The 18207-nt window shown below is 39.7% G+C and overlaps 1 protein-coding gene across 1 annotated transcript; it reads right to left on the minus strand.

Annotated features, from left to right (window-relative positions):
- Window positions 1-9116: 9116 nt before the first annotated feature.
- Window positions 9117-10713, minus strand: HRH1 (histamine receptor H1). The gene has a single exon (XM_053469580.1). It carries the CDS (start codon window positions 10614-10616, stop codon window positions 9117-9119), a length of 1500 nt encoding a protein of 499 aa, XP_053325555.1. The 5' UTR covers window positions 10617-10713.
- Window positions 10714-18207: the final 7494 nt, after the last annotated feature.

Here is an 18207-nt window from a genome sequence, read left to right on the forward strand (position 1 = left end):
GCAGTCATCGATTCCATGATAAGGAAGTAACCATGTTTCTGTCAACATCTTGTGAACGCAATGTCAAGCCGTGTAAAACATGTCTGTAACGGGTTCACCAAGAGAGCTGTAGTAACTCCCAGAGATCACCCACTTGTATCCTCCTGTTGTCCACGGAATCACTTCCAGCACCAGCCAGCATGCGCACCTTGGAACCCTGCTATGTGTACCCAATAAGTAGACACAACTACCTTGAACTGAGTACAGCAGGAATGAACAGTTTATTGTAGTAAAACATAGACTCATATAACCACAGAACTTCATTAACATAAATTAACAGATACATGCATTCCACCCAACCTTTAATCCCCAATCAGCAATCCTATTGATGGGATTAATTAAACAATGGAGTTCCTGCCTGTTTGGCAGCCAGGCTGGAGCCATCTCTGACTACCTTGGGGCCTTGTATGACAGCTCATTCTGTCACAATGTCATTTACCCTAAAGGAAGGGACAATTTTTACATGTTTGTGTGAGGGTCCCAATTAATTTGCACACTACTCTAATTACTTCTGCTCATCCAAAGGTAGGTTTTAAGACGTTTTAAGTCTCCGTATTCTGCAGGATCTTAAAAGTAGACTAGAACTAAAATGTAAAATGTTTACTTGTTTGATGTGATTCGCCTACTTAAAAGATCGGACGAGCAGCTCCAACCCGGCGTGGGACTGTGCGTTTCATTACGGTAAGTGCCTCTAAGACATGGAAGAAATATTATGGTATTTACGAAAAATGGCTTCCTGCGGAGAGATTATCCGTAATGTCATTGTGCAGCAATGTAAATGGATTAAGTCGGAAAGCTTATAGCTCTTTGAGTGACCTAGAAAATGAAGTGCGTCGTGTAACGTGCCGTACACATGTACTAACCTGATTGCGCTGTGACCATGCACCGGTGTTTAGCGCAAGTTACCGGTGATTTATAGAAACATTATCTGCATTGACATTGAAGTTCGTAGAAAAACTAGTGCAGAGTACGCTTTAAAAGCATTACATAAATTACCCAAACATTTTCAAAGCATTATATACGTCGTACAAACAACACGCTTACCTGTACTCAAAATATTCTTCCGGAAAACATAAATACTATACAGTTTCAGGTTCAGCTTTACTTAGCCTGCTGATTTGAAAGGGTTAAGGATTGGGTTAATGACAGGACTGGTCTGATTTTGAGACATTTAACCAAGTTAATTTAAAAAATGGGAGAATATTTAGATTGGCTGTTATTATGAGTCGGATTCACGAGCAATCTATGGCCCCAGAGATGCGCATGCGCAGCCACTGGGCACATACACAGGGGGCCAAACCCCAAAACACATGCACGCCCTTGAGCTCATTTTGGGCTTTATCTCGGCTTCCTGCACAGGAAAGTAGGAGTGCATAGAGTTTAACATTTTGCTCAAACACAGGACACTAATTGCTGATGCACGGATATATGATGTATATTTAAAACCAGTTCTGCATTTTTTTCTTTTTAGAATGAAACATGCATAATTTCAGTGTAATAAAGAGAATTTCCTTGTGGCTTTCTCTCCGTTGTGCCATTTCTGGGAACAGCTCAGACAGTCTAAAATTTTCACTGATTTTACACAGAAAAAGAAACGTGTGGATTTCAGCCTTTTATTTCACCCCCCCTGACTTTAAAAGAAAGAAAAGTAATTGTGTTAAATGGCATCCTTTATTATACAAAATGCTACGGATGACAGTTACAGCAATTAAAATAACACTGCTACAAAGACAAAGCTCTAGACAATATCATATATTTTTCTACGCGCTTTCATAGCTCATTACGTATAAACGGGCAGAATGGAGAAAGCCTGACAGCAGCAATTTCCAGGAATTGCACCTATTTAGAGAATGGGGAGTGTGAAGGTTGTTCTCAAATTATATTCTGTTAAATGTTATATCTATCTATCTATCTATCTATCTATCTATCTATCTATATATATATATATATATATATATATATATATATATATATATATATACACATATACATACATAGTGCCCTCCACTAATATTGGAACCCGTGGTAAATAGGAGCAAAGAAAACTGTGAAAGATTATTTTTATTGTTTTTTATTCTTACTGTAGATCTTTTTCTTAAAAAAATACTCCGCTCCCATGGATATCAAACAATTGCAAACACAACACAGGTTTATCCAATATATATATATATTTGTATGTATATATATATATATATATATATATATATGAAGTGTGTGTTGCAGGGGAGGGACACATTAACAGTGTATTCTTGCATATTGTGGTTGTAACAATAAATCTGTTTAATGTAATTAGTTTGGGATGAGCAGGACTAAACGTGTGTTTTTTTTAAATGTATTTATTAAAATGTGAAGTCTGGACGCCTAGAGGATAGGGGTATGTTTGCAGTGCTGCGCTTACCAGAAAGCCTGGACGAAAATGCCTTCATTGGCTACTGTGAGCTGGAGGCTTTTGGCTTTGGAATCAACATACATGTTCACTCGCAGTTTCATACGTGTCCACCTGGGGGCGTTTAATAGTCAGTGGTTACTGGATTCTTTTTTGGCTCCCTTTATCAGTTGTGCTACTAAGGAATGGCCATGCCCAGCACACTGTGCCTTGTTCAGTCATTCTTATGAATCTGTACTTGTGAACGTTCTCAGTAAGCTGCATTATAAGAAAGGGTTAAAGGCAGACTGTATTTTTTCTCCTTTATAAAGTGTGAACATGCGTCTCCTTTTTTGACCCGGCTTTGGACACAGACTGCCCTCGCACTCCCACGCTGTGTCTCAATAAATGACACTGACTCACCAGCTCAAGTGCTTGACGTTTATGGATTTTAAGAGGAATATTTTTACAATTCTGACTGTAACGTTATAAAGTTAGCGCTCTCTTTCAGTAAACTGCGCTGTACATTTCCTAAACACCGGGAAGCGGAATGTCGTGTTTTTCTGGTGTAATTAAACCAGGAGGGTTTTCCTGATTGCGACGGAGACATCTCTGGGAAATGTTAACTGCGGCATCTGCTCCAGTGTCCGGATAACGGGACATTTGAGGGAGACTAGGTTGATATTTTTTTTACTTCTGGTTAAGGGCTGAGTGTACATTATAAGTAGCCCACTCCGGTTTGTTGTAGGAGTTAAGACTTAATCTCTTGCAAATCACTATTTAATGAATAAAACCAGATCCTCAGAATATTTTCTCTCTTGGAGAGAATTCTTTCTCCCCCTCCATATAAAATCCTGTCAACATTCTACAGTTCTTCATGTATCAGCCCAGTGTTTATTGTCCATGGAATTGCTGTGTAATATAATCTCACTGAATACCGGCAGAGAGGTGGATGACGCACTTCTTAATGCGCTATGGTTGGTTCTCTGAATCTGTGTAAGAACGTGGTATGTGCTGCCCACTCGTGGTCAGGGTGTTATCCTTCGAATCCTCTCATTTACCCCTGGGAGGGTTAGCTCATTTTGTTACCCTGTGCCGTGATTATTCCGTGTGATTTTCTGTATAGTGTTCTTTTAACTATCATCTCGGAATTTGATGTTCATCTGACCAAGTGATACTCTCTGACCGGAGTCCATTCCAAGCTGCCACCTGTCCGGAGTCCGGTCCCAGCTGCCACCTGTCCAGAGTTGAAGCTTTATTACAGGCTGCATGTCAGCTGGAAATGCTCGTTATCCCCAGGGAATAACATGGAGCATCCAAAATAAGCTAACCACATCCACATCATCTAACACCAACAATGACAGGCACTACTACGTACTATTTCAGTTGCCGTTTTGCATGACTAGTAAAATAAAATGTCTCTCACCAGCTGACAACCCTCCGTCCCGCTGCACGACCCCAGAGAGTGCCAACAATAATCAAAGGCGCCAGCATCCTGCGGCTGATGTAAGTGATGCTGGCGTAATAATTCTGAAATGCGTCAGAGGCTTCCCAGCAGACACACCATATAGTAGTTCCATCATTTTTGTAGCGTGTGGATCTAATGTATGGAAACAGGATATATGAAAACCAATCACCTTTTCATAACTGCTGCAAATGATCTCACAGTAAATCCAGGTTAAATTTTTGTATGTACAAAAGAAAATAGGAAGGGACGGCTTGTGGTGTTTAGATATTTCGCAGCGTGTCATGGTTTGCATAGGCTGGCTTTGGCTTTTCTCTGTGTATTTGCCATTATTCTGAACGTTTTGAGATACGCGCACGGTGTTCAGTCAGATTAAAGCCATAATATCCACGGCCGTTTGGTCATCATACTGGGCACTGGACTCTCTTCACTCTTCTGATGTATTAATGGAAATTCTGCTCGGAAAGTGTGTGGGTGACATCAAGAATCAGAGAATATAAAGCTTTTCAGGGCTATCGGCTGATCAGGAATACCCCGTGGACAATGTATCAAGAGAAATTGGGAAATTGCATTTCCGCTCGACAGATCATGGAAGAAGGTGGTTTTCCTTCTTATTGGATTATGATAAATTTACTCTAAATCCTCTGTAGCAGTCAGAGATTCCACAGCTTGGTGCACAATATTTAACACAAAGATGAAATAGAGGACACATGTCTTACTCTGACTGGCTCTTAAAGGAAAACAGCATAAAATCTGAAAACTTGGTATTAAGATGTATTAGAAACATCGAAAATTTGGTCTCGTTCATAATCTTTAATGGAAACGCTAGACAAAAGCAGACATTGATGGATTGTTACCATAGAAACTAAAAAAAGCCTTCATAAAAGTTTCTATTTTGTTTTCATGTGATTAAACTTTCAGAAATAGAATAAGGTGACAGCTCTGCTAAAGTTTATTTTCTTGACATGTTGTTGAGAGAAATTACCGTATTAAACATGTGGAACAACTCCTATAAATGGTATCCGTTCAGATAACTACTGAGCTGCTAAAGAAATTTTGACTTCCAAGTTAGGAGTCACAACATCACAATCTTTCATGAGATCAACGCAAACTCTGCCCCAGCTCTCTCGGAACGGGAATTAGAGCCGGCGGATCGGTCTGCAGGTCACATCAAGCTGAGCTCAATGATAACTCCACAAGGTTTTCTCTACAGAGATTAGTGTTTTACCCATCGAGTCTGTGACCAGGCGACTCTGTGCATTAAAAAGAGCTTGGTGGTCTTTGATGCAGAAGGCTCTCTCTATGCTGGTTTAACTAAATGAGGGGTTGGTTCTTCTTCTACGGTTTCCAGACTCTTTAAAATAACCAGCCTTTTTTTTTTACATCTTCACCCCAAAAAGCCATGCATTGTTTGCTATCCAGATCCGATTACTGCGCTACCAATGACGTTTGAAGATGAATCAAGTGTATGAAGCATGAAGTATTAGTAATAGTATTATTTTCTGCCCTCTCTTAGGAGGTTGATTTATACACGGATGTTAGTCATTTCTCTTTCATTGTCACACTTTGGATTGTATTCTCAGAGATCCCTGAAAGCTCAATAGCAAAACTGCATTAACCCACCTGAAGTACTGTGTGATGTCAGTATGTTAGATTATGAAACCTTATCCACATCATAACGATCAATATTATCCATTCCGACAATAGCAGACCTTAATACAATAGTACCTGAGGCTGAGACCTCTTTCATGACTGAAGGTTTCGGGGAGATTGGATACCAGCCTCCTGCCTTGTCTATTAATGATTTAGCCGTGTGGGAGCAATTGAAAAACTGCAGGAAATGTCCCAGCAAACAGCCGTGCTGACATTTTACATTTCTTTAAAACTTTGTGATTGAATTCACGTCTGTGCCTCGGATGTTCACTGGGGGGCTGTGGACCCCTGAGGCTCCGGCTGATAAACAGAGCTGAGTGGACAGGAATCACTATCTTCCGTAATGAAGCGTAGACACTCGCTGTTAGACAAAACCCAAGTGCCCTCCATGTTACACAAAATCTGAAACCACCGACTGAACCTAAAGACCATTAATTATAAACCTCATAGTTTATCCATCTGGGAGACTCCAGTATTATCCAGAGAACGCTCAATAACACCGGTAATTGGATAAAACGACTTACCGACACATGAGTTGGGTTTCTCAAAATGCGACAGTAGCTTTTAGTACATGGCTTTGCTTTCATGATCAATTTTCAACTCTTTAGGTGACTACAATAGGTGTTTTTTTCCTTGTGGTTACACATACCAAAAAAATGGATTTACTGCCATGTTTAATTAAAGCGTCTAACCTACAATCCGATGCTCGGAATAACAGGAAAGTTCTACACAGAGCACTACTATGTTTCAAATTAATTCATTGGTGACTTTTCATTGAACAGCTTTTATTTAAATTGTTTTAGTCCTGTCCTCACCTCGCTGTACCCAACTGACAATGTGTAATAGCTCTTCCCAAAGACTCTTCCATCATAGACTATTGAAGTCCAGATAGGAGTCACAAAATACTCTGCCTGAATTTCCTGGTTACCCTCCCAGTTTGGCCCTGAGCCCCAGTAGCAGGATTTTTAGGACATATACCCCCTTTCAGCGTGATTGTTTTCTGCTGGGGGAGGGCTGTTTTGAAGGTTGTTTTTTTTCCATGAATCCATTAGATTTTATATTTTACATATGCTTTGTCATGAAAGAAATGAAACTGAAATATTAATAGTCTTTTCTTGGTCAATTTTGTTGCTTAGTAGGGTTACCGTATTTTGTTGACAGGGGCAGAGTTTACACATCAGTTTACAGTTTACACATCAGGACCTTTAAAAAAGGTTAATTCAATTTGGCCCCTAATTTGCCCACCTAGAGCATCAGATTACAATTATTAAATGTCCTCATTACATTAATTGGACTGGCTGAAAGGGCCATGAAAAACTCTGTGTTTGGTTCACTTAGGTTTATATTAATAATTCAATATCCTAAAAAACGTAAACAGACTCTGGCTACCTAGGGGAAAGCGTTGAGCCTTTTGGGAGTAATGTTCCTCCTATACTAATGCTGTAGCCGTTCCCATTACTTGTTTGCTCGAATGGCTGTCCATTCATTCCCCACAGAATAGAACTTAATTGTGAAATCACATCATACAACTACAGTACATTCTGGAACAGTTATTTATTAAAATAATGTATTCATTACATATTTTAATTGAAACCATCCCAATGGCACCCATTACTGATGTTATTTTATACAGGAAGAACAATGTGTCACCATAATAACCACGAGTACCACAAATAATTTATTCAGACGACAAGGTACAAGACTGGGATCTGTGTTTTAACACAATGTTTAGTGACCTTTACTTTTCATTTTGGCACTCAATGTATTACAAACGAGGGTCTTTTATGAGAACCAAATATAGTGGGCTTCACCACAAGCATAGAACAATTTGCTGCCCAAATACAGATAAATCCTGTTTCCAGCAAGTTAAATAAACCATTAAGAAGAATATAAACCAGAATAGAAATGTTTCATATCTAGATGACAAAGGTAAGTCTTTTTAAACCTTTGTTAGTGCAAATATTTTGTTGAGCTGTGACATCATTTTGAAAGCACAATAAAAAAATAAAATGTCTCAGAATATACCAATATGCAACAGACCGCCACCCAGAAGAGAGTTGCCAGATTCTGCTGTAGGTGCAGGGTGACAGATTCCTTGATTTTTCACAAATTACAAAGTTCGATTTACCTCACCGTCCCCTCATCTTTTATAATAAGGAGGAAAGAAGCATTCAGTTTTTGCAGCTGTAAAATAAACAAATTATAACCATCAGGTCACTATCCAGCACCCAGCGCCTTTTGACTGACATCCTATCGCTAATAACTTGCCTGTGTGATATCCTGCAGGCATCAAATTTTCCTACATTAAGTAATTTTTCGTTTTTAAGAATTTTTATTTATTTATTAAAAAGCTGTATTATAAACGAAGTTCAAATGTCAACTTCAACATAAATTACAAAATAAATAAATGATCAGCAAATAATTAAAAAAATAGGTTTCCAGCCAAACTGATTCAGTAAGTCTGTGGCGGCAGATACACCGCGTCTTAAGAATTATAAACTATAAACTATAATGTGGTGACAGATGCTGGTGCCCTCTTTGAAGTTCTTTCCATATAAAATGATGTTCATTACTTTTTATTTAGTCTATGATGTGTATTGTTCTTCTGTTGTTATTTTAATAACTAAATTGTTTTTTAATGAGTTTTTAAAACACAGTTCAAAGGTGCATCGCTTGTTATGACTTTAGCCCTTTGTGTTAGATGGTGTGGACATGATATTCAGTTTAGGGCAAAGCAAACCAAACTGTTTACTTGAATAACCACAGGCGTGGAGGCAGTCATCGCCCTAATCTCTGTCTTTCCTTTACTTGACAAGATTTAGAAATTTAGGACGTTGTACGAGTTTGTTTGGCATGGAAACACCTTTTGTTTCTTGCTGCATTACCCTAAAAAATAGTTGTAGCAAATATTACTGATATTCTCTCAATTTTTTGTCATTTACAAACTGAAGAGCAAACAAAACATATTTTCATCCCATATAGAGTAGTAAAACCGGGATAAGAATAAAGTATTATAATCACAATTTTTTGGTAAAAAACAATTCCAACCCTGTTGATTCTGTGTAGTTCGGGCAATGTCTAACGAGGACTCATTTCCTCGGTTTAATGCTTCATAGAAGATTAAAACTTAGAGAATGTTACAGTGCAAAGGTTAATCTGATGCTACATTTTTATTATTCCCCAAAGGAAATCCCATGTTTTTTCTATACAAATAATACTGCATATGCATATAATACAAACCCTACAACTCACAGAGACACTATCCCGATCCGAGCCCCTTTCAGGAAGGGATTTGTCAGTCAAATGAATGATAAATTCATATCATAGTGAGGGCATTTCTTTGCTGAAGTGGATACTTTAAAATTCTCTCTTGTTAATAGATTGAGAGGGTCAGGAGTGTCACGAGTGTCCTCTCTCTAGTCATAGTACTCCAAAAAAGCGCAAAACGCCTCTTACAACACAGGGTGTTTGTGTCATTGAGTGTCATATATCTGCAAAGGTCAAAACATCACAATGCATGGGCGAACTTCAGATCCTACTGATTCCAGATGGATATTGTTTTGTCTCTTCTGGAGTCTGGAGCCCATTCGTGGGTCATTTCAAGGTGCAGGATCCACACTTATCTTTCTTACACCGGCTGCAGTACAGGTCAATGTGAAATATCTTTTTAAATGTCTTTTTAAAGTTCTCATTACACAGAGGGTAAATCAGGGGGTTCAAGGTTGAGTTTACATACCCCAGCCATATGGTAAACATGTGGAAATTGTGATTACAGCAGTGATGACAAAATGCAATAACCATAAAGAAGACAAAGTAAGGGATCCAACAGAGCATGAAAGCTGCCATGATAAACCCCAACTGCTTGGCTGCTTTCCTCTCTCGGTTCATGTGAAGTCCCTGGATGTGCTGCTTGGAGTGAGACCGGATCCTCTGCCACGTGTGCTTCAGGTAATTTAAATTCCCCGGCATGCGAGCATCTGTAGCCTCCACTGTCTCCACATTGGATTCCCCTACTTGATTCGTCTCCATAATACATGAACCAGCCTCAGCAAAAGTATGCTCCTCTGATATATCAGTTACCTCCTGGTTTTCACAGCAGTGATGTTTATTTAACTTCCCTCTGGTGACAGTTACATAATTTTGGCACTCCTCTGGGTGAGTCTGTAGGATTGCCAGCGGAAAGCAGTGCAACTTCACGACATTACTTTCACACATGTTAAACTCGGGCTGGGTTTCAAAGTCCTCCAGCTGGAAGTGTCTTGGAGAGTTATCCTCTTGAGTGAAAACTTTGGAAACTGTATAATGACTTTGAAAGTGAGGCTTCGGAACCATGAGTGTTCCATCTGAACATTGCTGTCTGATGCAAGGATTTGGTTTATTCAACACATTGAGGTTCCTCATAAGTTTACTGTCGTAATACAGCTGAAAGGAGCCATTGATGAGCACCCTGTGCTGGTAGTGTTCCCTCACTGCCTTGTAGATCTTCACATAAAACCACAACATTAACAAGGATGGGATGTAAAAATTCAGTATGGCGGTGAGCACTTTGAACCAAGTCACTTTGTGGAATTCTGTTTCACAAGTATGTTCCGGCACTGATCTTATGCCACCATTTGCAAACACGTGCCAACCAAGAATCGGGATGATCCAAGTGCATGAAAGTAGCCAAGCCCCAGAAATCATTAAAGAAGCCCTGGTTTTTGTCCTGTATTTCAGATACTGCAGAGGCTGCTGAATGGAACGGTAGCGATCAATACACAAAATAAAGAGGCTGTAAATGGAGGCCGTGCTCGCAACATAATCCATCGATAGCCAAAAAAGACACGTTGGCCTTCCTAAAATCCACTTGTCGTTTAGAAGGTAGATAATGTTTAATGGCATGACGGCCACCCCTACAATCAGATCCGCTATGGACAAACTGACAATGTATAGATTGCCAACAGTGTGTAAGGTGCGCTCTGTCTTCACAGCATATAAAACCAAAATATTCAGGATGACGGTAAATACGGAGATGCTGCCCAGCACCAGACCCAGACTCGCAGAGTGCATGTCCGTCACGTTCCCTGTTACACTGAGGTTTGTGAACCACATCATGTCCCCAGATCCGTGGAGGGAGAGGGTGATAGTTGAGTGACGTGACACTCACTGTCACATGTGAGCACGGGTGAAAAATGCCATCAGATCTGTAGGAAACAAACAAAAATGCTCATGACCCAGGTGAACATTGCTGCACAGAAATATTAATCACAGACCCGACATCAGGACTTTGGGTTACAAATAACCCTTTTACTTCAACCATATTTAATGAAGCATTGATCCCATAATCATTGCCTATAACAGGGAAATGCCTATAAACACTATGCGCAGGTGCCCCCAATCACCCGAAGAACTTCCAAGAAAATACATAGTAAATATTTTACTGAAAGAAGTGAAAATGTGATAACAAATTGGCCTATTATTGAGATCTCTTTATACGCTTTACAAATTGATATTATTTATCTCAGGTACAGGCTAAGTACTGAGAAACTGGACAAGAAGAAAGGTTGGGATGTTAATTCCAAGCAGTCATTTTCTTTACAATTATAGTAATTGCAGAAAAACGCGATGGTAGCAGTAATTTCTACATCTGTCCTTGGTGAGGGTGGAAGAATCCTTGTGATGTTTTCTTGAGAACTTTCTATTATTGCATTTATCCCAAAGCACATTTTATGCTTTTTAATGGTGCTTGTGTTAAATTGCAACAAATGGGGAAAAATTGCTTTAATGCCATACAAATAATAATTCTTGTAATAAGCATGTTCCCTCGTGTTTTGCTGTGGCGCTTTTCTATCTATCAGCGTGGATTTCCACACTATAGTATTTTAGTTGGAATAAATACACTCACACTTTATTATTTTATCATCATTTCTCTATTAATTATGGTGCATATTTAGTGCTTTTACTTTGCGTTTTGGTTTTCTTTTCTGACACACAGGAGGGTTTTCTTTAAGTGATTGTAACACTTTAGTGTCAGTTTGATTATTCTGTTTGTTTTTTTAATGATTTCACAATTTGGTTTAAAAATTGGCAATTAAAAGTGTATCAATTGTCACCAACGTCTGCTGTTAAATTTAGCACAAATTTGAATTCTTCATTTCCTCATCTACTGTTTTCTCAACCAAAATGAAAAGTCCCATTTAGGCTAGGTTTCCACTTGGGTATTTTTCCTGCGTTATTTTCTTGATGAAAAACGCCAGGAAAACTGCCACTGCATTTTCTTGCGTTTTGGCGTTTTTTTCTGGCGTTTTAGCCTTTCTGTGGAAATTGCTTTTTTGACCTTAGGCAGTTTTGCCAGCCTTTACAAGTTAGACTTTCACCCAGCTAAAAGGGATTAGGATAAATGGCAAGTATCTGCCCTCTCCTGATGTCATTTCCTTGGCAGAGTTCTACTTAAACGCCCCGGCCGAACCCTTTTTTTCTCTTTTCTGTAGTTTGTAAGGCATGCTTTATTCCGAATGTCTGCTCCTCGAGGAAGATTGGCCCCAAATGATGCAACTTGCAAATTGCAAGGGATACTCACTAGTTGAATAAGCTTGGACACATCAAAGACAATTCTGGGTGCCATGCTGCTAATAACTTACACAGAGACAGCACACAGTGTACAAGCAGATAAACGTTTTACCACAGTACTGGGAAAATGGCGGCTCTTCCTCTTCCTGGGTCCTGCCCCTTTTTTGTAACTGTGGTGTTTTTTTTGTAACATGGTGTTTTTTTCTCTCCCATAGACTTCTATTGGAGAAAAACACCAAGATTTCCTTGCAAAAAAACGCCAGAGTGTCAACATGCTGCGATTTTGAAATCCCAAAAAAACAGTAAAACGCCAAAGAGGACTGAAAAAACGCCAAACAGAAAAACGCCAAGTGGATATGGCATTGTGCGATTTCCTATTGAAGAACAGCTAACATCTGGCTGCAGCGTTTTTTCACTAATAAAACGCCGTGTGGCTGAATTGGCGTTATTATGGGCGTTTTTGCAAAAAATACCCAAGTGGAAACCTAGCCTTAGACTTCCTACAAAAAAGCCCCGAAACACTAAGAATTTATTCCAGCTACGGATCCGTTAATGTAGGGGATGTACATGTTTGCATAATAATCTATGATGTGTAATTAATTCAGCTTGGTGTCTCTTATGCAAAGCGTATAGTTGATTGTTTATGTAATTTAACATATGAATGTAGGCATTTAAAAGGAATAAAATTAAGTAAATGAGGAAACATTCAGCTGTTAGAGTGGGAACTAATCATAATCCCCATGTGGGTGCAGATGAGTCTTCCATGTTCCAGGCCTGCATGGCGTCGGTCTTGAAAGATGCGTGATACGTGTTTACACCGTATACCCTGCTGGGTCACCGCAAGGCTGCAACTGCACCCTGGCAATAGTACGTATAATCTGGTGATTCATCTTTTGGAATATCAGCAGGTTAATTAGCGCTGCCAAGCGCCCCAACATAAACACAGGGGACTTTTTATCTACTGCCAGTCAGAAAGACCAACCTTGATTAATCCACCTGTGCTCATCTGAGGAGATCCTGAAAGCTGCGCTTTTTTTTCATACGCCAGCTCTGATGTTGAATTTCAAATGAAGAATGAAAATGAAACATAAAGTGGGGTCATAAGTCCTGTCACTTTTCGAAGACAGCTGGAGTTCACTGGTGGTGCTCGACAGGCTGCTGATCGGAGCTATCCGTCAGATCTTAATACGCTTTGGATGAAGTCACAAACAATACCGCGGGTCTCAATGACTAATGTTTCCCTACGTGCTACCAAATGCAGGTTCTTTCGTGAAGGTCTTTCTGGAGCTTTCTGGAGCTTTCTGTCTGCTTCCCTCAGTATAAAGTCTGTACTGATTCCATGAAGCTTTATCAGTGATCTAAAAACCAAGCTCCATGTTAACCCTTTATTAGCTGATCCAACTGAATGGATGTCCGGCCCACCCCATACTAAAGCAGACTTTGCACCAGCTTTCCTCAGACCTTGATCCTTGATGATTAGCCAGTAATTGATGGGCTTAGCATCATGGGAGCAGTAGTTCTGCAGTAGCTAGAGCACTGCATGTTAGCTATTCCTCCTGATACACTGAGAGCTTGCCAGTGGCTGCTGATTAATGAACTTCTAGCTTAAATTTGCAAAAAGATGTAATAAATATATATTATTATAGTAACATTTCCCTGCCCCCTTCATGGACAGTGTTAGAAGCTACCAGACAATCCCTCAGGGTAACATTAACATTAAAAAATATGCATTTATATCAGAAAATAACTAGCTTTCCTCAAATCTGAGAGCCACAAAGAACCCCAAATAACTGCTCTATGTTATTTGGTGCATTCCATTTCTTACTGCTTGTATATTCTTTATGGTCAGGGTGGCGGGTTACGCCCTGACACAGAGGGGAGCTGGGGATACTGACCTTGTAGATGTTGGAGTTAGTCAGTCTTATGAGTTTTGGATACTGTAACTCACCTTCCAGTCGGATGAGCGATTGGCCGAGTCCTAGACACGTCGCTTTTCCAGAGGCTCAAACAAGTCTATTCAAGAACAGTAAATCCTTACAGTGGCACCATGTAAGGTTGCTTGCTGTTAAGTGAAATTGGTTCATAAAACTAGCTGTCGCACATTGTATGTTTGAGAGCAAAAATATTGATGAGCAATTACCAGTTCTTTGTTTGGGCAACAATTTCAGCCGAAGAACTTTGTTGCTTTGTTCCAGACAGGACCTTCGGGCACATTATGCGTCTGTGATCTAAAGTGCCCAGATATGTCTTATTCCTGTACAATTTCTTAGTAATGTGCAGGAGAAGACTGTGGGATTTGCCATTAATGGTCTCAAATGGAAACGATTAAAGGAAGGAGATCTAAAATAAATTGTATTTACTGATATGTGATACAGGGAACACCAGTCACTGAATACATCCAGTGATTCCAGTGAGTTGTACACCTTCCATCAACCAGTCCCACATTATGAAGGCACCTGTATTGCACGTCAGTTTCCTTGGAGTGATTTTTCCCTGTATTGATACATGAGAAAATTAAATAACCCCTGAAAGTGCTTTTCCACCAGAGAGCGTTCTGGTCCCCGACTTCATTCAGTTCCCTGATTTGGCTTTTTAATTATCCCTTTGCATTTTTTTCCTGACTCCTTGAATAATTGGTTAAATATATTCTGGTCCCTGATTAACAGACCACTTAGTTTGAAGGTCCGCACATTCTGCTGCCATTTGAGATATTTATTTAATGATGTAGCTAAATGGGCATGTTTCTGGCACTATGGAATCTCCGGGGACAAAGCAGCATTCTTGGAATTATCTGAAGTTATCTGTAGATACGGCCTTCCACCAATCCTCAGTGAGCCCCACTCTTGCAAGCATTCTTAAATTCTGGTGGAATAATTTTTAATGCATCACAAAAAGGTAGCCTGCAAAGCGCACACCAGGACCTCAAGAGATGGCATGTGCCCCTGGCTGAGAATGACGGATCTTTTAATTGCACCGCGCATCAGATGGAGAGCAGCCTGCCGTTCAATTAGTTTGCTCCTTCCAGCCATGTGACGCTTACAGCAGAGGCTGGATACAATGTGTCTAACACAGAACAATAAACTTGGACTTTTCGGCTTTGAACTGCAGAGGATTGATATGAAAACCATTGACAAATTAATCTGTAACTGTTTCAGAAACAAGGCATCGAGTCTTTGAGTCCCCCACGCATTTCAGTGCTTTAAGGAAGCTTCCATACAATCTCTTGTGCTGATCTATGTAATGGGAACCTGGGGGTCTACCGGGACGTCCCCGGCCGTTATTGCCACTTCTTTGTAGCGAAAGCCGAGATGAGAAGCCACTCCAGCTCTCAGTAAAGTAAAGACGCTCTTCTACGGATAAAGGGTCTCCAAAGAACAGTCCCACCAGTCACCACATGGCCCACCAGTCATAGTTTATATAACCACTTTGCCAGGGGAGGATAAATTGACAAACATAGGAAAGGATTAACATAATTTAAATTTAACTAATCCCATCACTCAGACAACAACGGCGAATACGCAGCAGAGAAAAAGAGATTAGGGAAGTAACACTTAAACATTGACTAGATGATGAGACATCACATAGGAATGGAAACAAGAGGGTAAAAATACAAAATATTACAATTTCACCCCTGTAAGTCAATGTCAATCTATTTAATACAGATACCATTTCCCTTCGTATTTAGGGACAGTCCATTCTCCCAGCTCCAGGTTCAAGCAATCCCTAAAATGTGAATTTACACGCCTTAAAGTAACATTTTTATGATATTTTGATAAATAACCTGGCGTATGAACGTTACAGGGATGTTGGAAAGAAACAAGAAACATGGTATGCGTTTTATTCATGTCAGTGCTGATTGTTGGTTTTATTTTCATCGTAATTTTTTCTTTGGCACATGCGGAGCTATCCCTCGGCATTATTCAGGCTTCCCTTCTATAAATAACCATGTAGACTTTATGAAGCCTACGCTGTCTGAATAGTTACTGTGACTGAGGATCGCTTCCAGCCTGACCCCATCTAATGATGAAAATAACCGGCAAATTTAATTTCATTCTTTATCAAGCAATGTTATGGTTGTTATATTGTGACATCCGTCTGGTTATACAGTCCTGTCTACAGAAAAAGTCAGAAGGACACATGAATGACTTTATAAAGAATTGTGTGTCTGTAATTAGCAGAGCCAGCTTCATATTAATAGGCTTTATTTAGTGTGGATCCCACACCTTCTCTGCAGACGATTAGTATTTATGTATCAATAGCTATTTTTTTTAAATAATATCCTCTGGTGTTTTAACATTTTACGTGGTCATAATGAAAAATGTGTAACATTCATGACTTTGTGGGGCAATAGGATGAATGCAAGGCTCTTGGGAGCTGCAAAAAAATAGCAGAATAATAATATTCATATGATAATAAAAGGCCTCCTTTTATTGTGTACCTTACTGAATAAAACTAAAAGCATTAAGCTGATTAAACTGAAAGAACCAGATTTAAAACAGATAAAAAATGCTCAGAGGGACAGACATCTAAAAGCTCTCGCAGACCCCCATCCCCTAGCATGCGAAGAGGGTCCGGAGGGGGTCTTGGATTCACCCGTTGATGTTTCAGGGACTTTATTTTGAAGATCACTGATTAATTCTCTGTCCCCGGTGCGGCCAGACAGCTCTCTGTCTGCATCTAGTCTTTCAATAAGAGACTTCACAATCTTCTTTGTTGTTGCTTTTCTTTTTAATCTTCAGTAGGGTGACCGGGCTTTCAGGACGACCCCGAACACGTCCTTGTGGGTTTGAGGCAGATGGGGGGCTTGCGGAGATTCAAGGACTAATTGCTATAGGTTTTAACTTCCAAGGGGATCAGCCACCAAGCAGCGCATCTCTTCTGCCTGTAGCCCTGGTGTCTTCCACACCAACAAATATTTTAGGGACCTCTGTTTGAGTAAACAGGGCTATATAGCGGTTCTATATCCCCATCTATAGATCCCGTTTTATGGGAAATAAATTCACAACAGATGATACAAAAATTTCTCATGGAATTATTTATTTAGCCTTCTACAATCATAAATAGCCTGGTACCCATTAACCCAGATTGATTTTGTCTTATAACAACGTGGCACAATTCAGCTTCTAACTCTGTTTCCTAAAACATCGCTTCGCTAATGCTGGTGTCTTGTGCCCAGCTGAGGAGACGGATAATTAGCTAATAAGCTTTTTCATGAGCCCGCAGTTGCCATGGAAAGTCTCCTCATTGTCACCAGAAACATAAATATCTCGATTCCCACTATTTTAAGATGATTTTGAGCAATCTAGGGTCTGTGGTGTTTACTGCTGCATATCTTGGGCAGGTGACAGCTCTTGGTATTGTGCTTTAATATTTTTGTCTGATTAGAATATTTAAGGTAGGATTTTAGTTAAAATCTGACACGTGATGATCTTAAATGCTTCCTTTGGGGTAGTGTTTGTATATTTGATAAATGGTTCATTTAGTCCATTTAAAAAAAAAAAATATAGAAAAAATCCATACAAGCTGTATGTCTGTCATTATGTCGGTCTTGTTGTAACCTGGTGGCCAGCGTCGTGATTTTACGTATCCTCCCGGTACCAGCTTTTACCATAATTGACGCTCTCTCCATTGCCACCACGCCGCTGTTTCTTTAGATAAAAGTTTATTTACTTTCTGCCACCCATATAATTAGTTGTCTCAGGTTTTCTTATCCACATTCCTGTGACATTTGAGAAATGCACATCTGAGATTTGCTCAGCAGGAGATCCGAAAACGTAGACAGCTCCGATCTTTATTGTGTTGTATTTTAATGACTTGGGATCATTAATTTGAAACCAAGCGGGAAAGAAATTCCTGATTGATTAGAATTGAAGTAAAACACCTTTGTAGGTAATACGTCTGCATCCAAGAAATCAGGTTATTTATCACCGATGCAGAACCATGTATGTTTGATCTCCATGCGCCGCAGGAGAAATGATAAACGGAGACTGCCGATCATCTGTGGGACATACGGAGCAGAAGACTTACAACTTATAGCCCCACTCCGGCCAAATCATTCACTGGAGTGGAGTCAGGGTCTTTACGTTGAATGTTATGTTAGGTATTATTTTACATTTATTATTTATTCACTAGGATA

This window comes from Spea bombifrons, chromosome 6, assembly GCF_027358695.1.
Source record: "Spea bombifrons isolate aSpeBom1 chromosome 6, aSpeBom1.2.pri, whole genome shotgun sequence".
In the NCBI taxonomy this organism is placed as follows: Eukaryota; Metazoa; Chordata; class Amphibia; order Anura; family Pelobatidae; genus Spea; species Spea bombifrons.

Excerpts from the sequence above, each read along its gene's own strand:
- HRH1 (XM_053469580.1), bottom strand. The coding sequence starts at position 10,616 with ATGATGTGGTTCACAAACCTCAGTGTAACAGGGAACGTGACGGACATG.